We start from the raw sequence: 5,696 nt of genomic DNA, 5'->3' as shown, positions 1-5,696 counted from the left end.
CCTCACAGAAGAGGGACCAAATAGCGGCCCTTCCTTGTGGAATAATCCCCGGCCACCTCAAAAAGCGAGAGAGAAGGGAGAGGGAGTGTGTCTGTCGGCGGAGGCGTGGCCATCTGGAGGCCGAGGGCCACGGGCGGCAAGCAGGTTTCCCCGCAGACTTCAGCAGGCACTTGACGGAGCTTGGCCACCAGGGCCCCTCCTGCCCTCGCCATGCACGCCAGGAGGCTCGGAGGCTGGGCTGTCCAGGCCGGGACAAGGCTGCCCCCTCCCCCGCAAGTCCCTCCCCGCGGCCGGCCCCTCAGGGCCTGGTCAGGGTGGTGTACAGCGGCTGGTCCCAGTGACTGGTGGGGCTGTGGGCGGGCGGCAGGGCCAGGCCGTTGAGCAGGGGCGAGGCGTAGGGCCGGCGTGGCGAGTGGAAGCAGGGGTACTGGTAGAGGCCAGGCGCGTAGCCAGGGTAGGCGCCGTAGTAACTGGAGGCCTGCAGGTCGCTGTAGTCACCCTGGGCACCGGTGAAGGGGCCGGTGGGGGCGGCCGGGGGGACGCTGGCCTGGCCGCTGCAGGAGCCGTAGTCGGGCGAGCCTCGGGGCTGGTCGCCGTAGTGGCCGGGGCTCGGCTGCTCTGTCTTGATGTGCGGCCTAGGGGGGCCCGTCTCGGTGGGCGACGCGGAGGCCGATGGGGCGCCCTTGTGGGCCCACACGGGGGACGCCCCGGCGTGGAAGTAGGTGCCCCCGTAGGCCTGGCCGGGCTCGGGCGGGGCAGGGCCGCCCAGGGGCAGGTACTGGTCGAATTCGTGGACGTCAAAGGCGTCCATGGTGCCCATGACCTCGCTGCTGAGCTCCGAGATGTCCACGTTGCTGAAGTCGATGTTCTGGCGCCCGCTGTCCGCTGCCCGGCGTCCCTCCAGCTTCAGCTCCGGCTTGGCACCCGCCTGGAGCAGCTCCGTCTTGGGGGTGGTGGGTGGGGTGGGCGGCCCGTGGGTCTGCCCTGGGGACGGGAGAGCGGGCGTCAGGGATGAATGCCCCTTCTGTGGGGCGGGTGGGGCCGGTGCGGCTGGAAGGGGAGGCACGCCAGCGCTAACTGCCAGAGGGGGATCAACGGCTTTCTGTTTCTCTACATTCCCAGAGATTCCAGCAAAGTCAGACCTAGACTTCACTCCTCGGCCGAGAAAATCCCGTGAAGTGCTGTGCTATGGGAAGACCCGAGGCCCCTCCCAGAGACCAAGGTGGTTGGTGGCGGGTGGGGGGGCAAAGGCAACAGGCCCAGCCTGGCCAGAGCTGGCATTTACGGGGCGCTCGGGAACCACACAGACCCTGTTCCCTCCCGGGTCAGCCAAGCACTCCGAGGCTGGTGGGCGTCAGCCAGCCTGACCGAGGCCCCCAGCGGGACTCCACCCTGTCAGCCAGGCCCTGAAGCTGGGGCTGCTGTGTGGGCAGCGGCTGGGTGTGGGAAGGGGAGCCTGCATTCAGCCGAGTCTGGCTGAAAACGCCACCTCTCCGGGCCCCGGCCAAGCAAAGCTGTGAGGCCCTCAGCACTGGAGGATGCCAAGCGGGTCACTCTGCGCCAAAAACGGAGGAGGCCGGGCCTTGGGTGCTTTTTCAGGGGACCCGGGGAAGGCCCGGTTCTCTCGAAGGCGCCTGCCCCTACACCATCCATCACCCCATTCTCACCCAGAAACCCCACGGCTGCCTCCCGCACCAGGGACCCTCGGACACGCTGGGGGCCTGAAGCCCACCTGTGTGGTCGCCGTGGTGGGGCGCGTCGCCCAGCCCCGCGTCAGCCTTGTACATGGCACCACTGCCCGGGTGGGGTCCCAGCTCGGCCCCCGAGTCGGAGTCGCTCTGGCCGGCCTTTGCGCTCTTCCTGCGCCGCGGCTGGTACTTGTAGTCCGGGTGGTCCTTCTTGTGCTGCACGCGCAGCCGCTCGGCCTCCTCCACGAAGGGCCGCTTCTCGCTTTCGCTCAGCAAACTGCAGCACAGGGCACAGGCAGGGATGGCCAGGGCGCCCAGGGCGCAGAGAGCGGGCAGCAGAGCCCGGGGCCGGGACGCTCTGACCAGGGAAGCCCGCCCGCCGCGGGGCACCAGGCACCACGCCCCTCTGGGAGAACCAGACTGCGGGAGCCCCCGGAGCCTGTCTGGGGGAGGTTGGTATGCTTATTATGGCCAAAGAACGAGCCCCAAACCTCCCGGCCTTCCTCCTCCTACTTCCCCCAATTCCGGCCCGTTGTTCCCTCCCTCTGGGGCTTTCTAAGGGAGGCGGGGGAGGCGGGCTGGACCCAGCAGGCGGTGGACAAAAGCGAGGCTTCCCGGGAACGGTGCCGGCCTCCAGCGGGCAGCTGGGCGTGCTGTCCCTCCATTCCCACACATCCAGAAGTCCTGGCAGGGCCCAGGCGCCCATCCTCGCTGAGCCTCAGGACACACATCCCCTGGGACTCTTCCTGAGGCTCTCCACCAACGCCTGCGCGGCGGGACTTGGGGGAGCAGGGGCTGTGCGGTCCACAGTGCCCCGTGGCTGCGCCCTAGATCCAGACAGAGGCGGAGGGCGCTGATATGCAAGCCCCAAGCTCCCGTTTGCCAGGTGAGGAGCAGGATACGGGAACCAGGGCCCCAAACCAAGGCATCCATTTAAACCCAAGTGGACGACATTTGGTGGGGGTGGCCTGTCCTGAGCAACAGCTTCTCCCGTCTGCAGTCCTACTTTCCGGAAAACGCACCGGCTCCACCGCGCCGAGGCGTGTACACAGCGCGCCCGCCATCTCCACTCCTGCCCTCCTTGCTTCGGGCACAGGGTGTCCAGGAGAGGGAGAAGCTGAGGGGCCGGTATCCGCCGGCAAACCTGCCGCCCACCCATTCGCCTGCCCCACTCCCTCCCCAGGCGTGGTCCAGATGCCAGAGGGGCTGAGCCCTTTCTAACGAGGGGGCACCTCCAGAGAGTCGCATGCAGCTTGCTCCGTGCCCGGCGGGCCTCCCGGGGCTGGGACCACTCGCAGCGGCTGGGGCCAGCCATGGCCCTCCGCAGGGTGTTCCCTGCCAGGAGAACTGGCTCGAGTCCACCCACCACGAGGGTGCGGACCCCAAGCGCTGCCCTCCGCGGACCCGGACCCCCATTCCTGGCGCCGGACCCTGGCTGGCCAGAGGGTGTTTTTCCACGGAGACCCGCCCTGACACCCGCCCCGGGTGCAGAGCCCGGAGCCTGCGTGCGGCCGCCACCCCCGCTCGCCCTGAGCCTTCCAGGCGCCGCTTACAGTCCGAGACCAGGGGTGGCCTGGGTCCCGACTCCCGACCCCGGGGCGCGGGCACTCACCGCCACAGTTTGCCCAGCGTCTTGCTGAGCTCGGCGTTGTGCAGGTGCGGGTACTGGTCGGCCAGCTTGCGGCGTGCCGCCTGCGCCCACACCATGAAGGCGTTCATGGGCCGCTTCACGTGCGGCTTGGCCTTGAGCGCGCCGCCGCCGCCACCGCGCACTGGCATGGGCACCAAGCTCCAGTCGTAGCCCTTGAGCACCTGCGACACGGCGTCGCGGATGCAGGCCGGGAAGCGCTCGTCCGCCGCCTCCGCCGTGTCGCCCCGGGCGCCCCCCGCTGCTCCCCCCGCGCGGCCCAGGCCCTCGGAGCCGGTGGGCGACGGCGGCGCGTCCGAGTCCGAGTCCTCCACGTGCGACATGGAGCTGGCAGTGCCGGACGGGCTGCAGGGCGGCTGGGCGCGGGCCTCGCTCATGTCCAGCATCGGGGCCGCGCGCGGAGGGGCGCGCACCGGAGATGCGCACCAGGGCCGGCGCCCGGGGCTGCCCTGCGGCCGCTCCGGGACCCGAGGTCACCTCGCGGTAGACCGACCCTCGTCACCCGCCGCCGAGGCTCGGTTCCCGCTCCGGGACCCGCAACAAGTTTCTTTAAGCGGCGGCCCCGCGGCCCCGCCCCCCGCCCGGCTGCCCATTGGTGGAGCGCGCCCCTCTCCCCCGGAGGCGGAGCCCGGCCGCCCCCGCCCCCCACCCATAAAGAAAACGCCGCCGCTCTCACCGCGCTCCCGCCCGCCCCGCCCGGCGCCGCACCACGTGGGCCCGGCGCCCCACGCCTGGAGCTCCCCTTTCCGGAGTCCCGGGAAGGGAAGAGGGACAGGGAGGCCGGGTGGGCGCAGGGGGGGGTCTCCGGCGCTCCCTCTCTAGTGCGGGCGCCGCGCGGCTCCTGGGAGTCCGCTCCCTGCGCCGAGCTAGTCCTCCGGATCTTCCCCGACACGCGCGCACACACACACACACACACACAGCCACCCACCCACCCACCCACCCCGTCCCGCGCCCGAGGTCTCGCCCGCAGCCCGGCGGCTTGGGGTCAGCTGCTGCCTGCGGTCCAGGGCAGGGTCCGTTCCGCCGCGCCGCGCCTAAGCCGGGGCTCCCGGCCCGCAGGGTCGGCGTGAGGGGCAGGAGCCTCCTCAGCTCGTCCAGAGTCTGCGGGCAGCGCACATCCAGGTAATGCGCGCCCAGGGGCGGCGGCTCGGAGCTGGGGGAGCTGGGGTAGCCGGGGTCTTCCTCCCCGTCCGGGTGCGAGCGTGGAGAGCGCCGGCGGGGGCGCGGTCCCAGGGGCCGGGCAGCTGGAGGGGCGGGAGCGCTGGGCGGGGCCTGCTCTGACCCCGGCGCTGAGTCCCTGGGGCGGCCGGGCGGATGGCGTGGCCGGACGCGGGGGCCCCGGGCCTTCCGGGCGTGACCCGGGGCTCGGGGGCGGGGAGGCCCTCTAGCAGGGCGGCCCTGGGTGGTCCGGCAGAGGCGGAGGCCGCTCCGAGCCTCTGCGCCCCGGGCGCCTGCGGAGGAGGGGAGAGGGCGGGGTGTGCCGCCCTGGTGGAGACCGCGGGGTCGGAGAGGGTACTTTTCCGCCGAGGCGCGCGCCCGGCCGCTGCTCGGGTCCCCGCCCAAGGCTGCCCTTGAGAAGTTGGCTCCCCGGGGTTAGCTCAGATTCTTTCAACCAACGCGCCGGAGGCGACGGGGCTACGCTATTCCTGATCAGGCGGCCCACGCGGGACACGCGCGTCTTTGAGCTTGCGGCCCGCGAAATCCGAGTGACCCAACGCGCTGGTGCCCGTAAGGCGTCCACGCCCCGGCCGGTGGCCGCCGCAGCCCCCCAGCCACGCCGTCTCCCCGGTCCCGCCGGCAGGAGCTGGTCCGTTACCAGAACAGTCCAGATGGAAAGTCAGGGGTCATGGTGCCGCGTCCCGCCCGCGCGCCGCCCGAACCTGGGGCCACCACCGACCGCGCAGGAAGCGCCTCCTATCCCCACTCTGGCCTGGCAAGAGTTGGCCCCAACTATAGAGAGTTGGTGCCCCCAGCGGCCGCCCGCCCCCGTCTGCAGGTGGAGGAGGCCTGGGCCCCAGGGCCCCTGCTGTCTTGTCTTGGAAACAACCCGAGCCAGCCCCAGGACAGGGAACTGAGGGCCCAGGGCCACTGGAGGAAGCGTTGGCCTGCGAGGGCCCTGCCACCTGCCGGGAGGGGAGGGCCTCATCTCTGCAAGTGGGCAGACCCCTGGCCAGGTCAGAGGAAGCGCTGGGGAGGCAGACAGACCCCTGGCCAGGTCAGAGGAAGCTGGGGAGGCGGACTGCGCCCTGGGAGGCTCCATCCGTCGCAGTTGGGGAGCTGGCTGCCAGCACGGCCTGCCCTCTCCTCCCCACCCCACCGGCCGCTTGACCCTGGCACCTGCCAGGGAAGACCCACACCTC

At 71.4% G+C, this 5,696-nt stretch overlaps 1 protein-coding gene across 1 annotated transcript; it reads right to left on the bottom strand.

Moving 5' to 3' along the window:
• Positions 1-298: 298 nt before the first annotated feature.
• On the bottom strand, positions 299-3,722 carry SOX8 (SRY-box transcription factor 8). Its single transcript, XM_012468760.2, has 3 exons — positions 3,301-3,722; positions 1,733-1,965; positions 299-984 (listed from the first exon to the last, which is right to left on the bottom strand). The coding sequence occupies exons 1-3, from the start codon at positions 3,720-3,722 to the stop codon at positions 299-301; spliced, it is 1,341 nt and encodes a 446-aa protein (XP_012324183.1).
• Positions 3,723-5,696: the final 1,974 nt, after the last annotated feature.

The sequence above is a fragment of the Aotus nancymaae genome, unplaced genomic scaffold (genome assembly GCF_030222135.1).
Source record: "Aotus nancymaae isolate 86718 unplaced genomic scaffold, 86718_ANA_hifiasm-v0.15.2.pri h1tg000049l, whole genome shotgun sequence".
Classification (NCBI taxonomy): domain Eukaryota; kingdom Metazoa; phylum Chordata; class Mammalia; order Primates; family Aotidae; genus Aotus; species Aotus nancymaae.
This window is presented reverse-complemented; position numbering and strand designations above follow the sequence as displayed.

Excerpts from the sequence above, each read along its gene's own strand:
- SOX8 (XM_012468760.2), bottom strand. The coding sequence starts at position 3,722 with ATGCTGGACATGAGCGAGGCCCGCGCCCAGCCGCCCTGCAGCCCGTCC. Across the intron at positions 1,966-3,300 it reads ACGCTGGGCAAACTGTGGCG|TTTGCTGAGCGAAAGCGAGA; the intron begins GTGAGTGCCCGC and ends CCTGTGCTGCAG. Across the intron at positions 985-1,732 it reads CCACCACGGCGACCACACAG|GGCAGACCCACGGGCCGCCC; the intron begins GTGGGCTTCAGG and ends TCCCGTCCCCAG.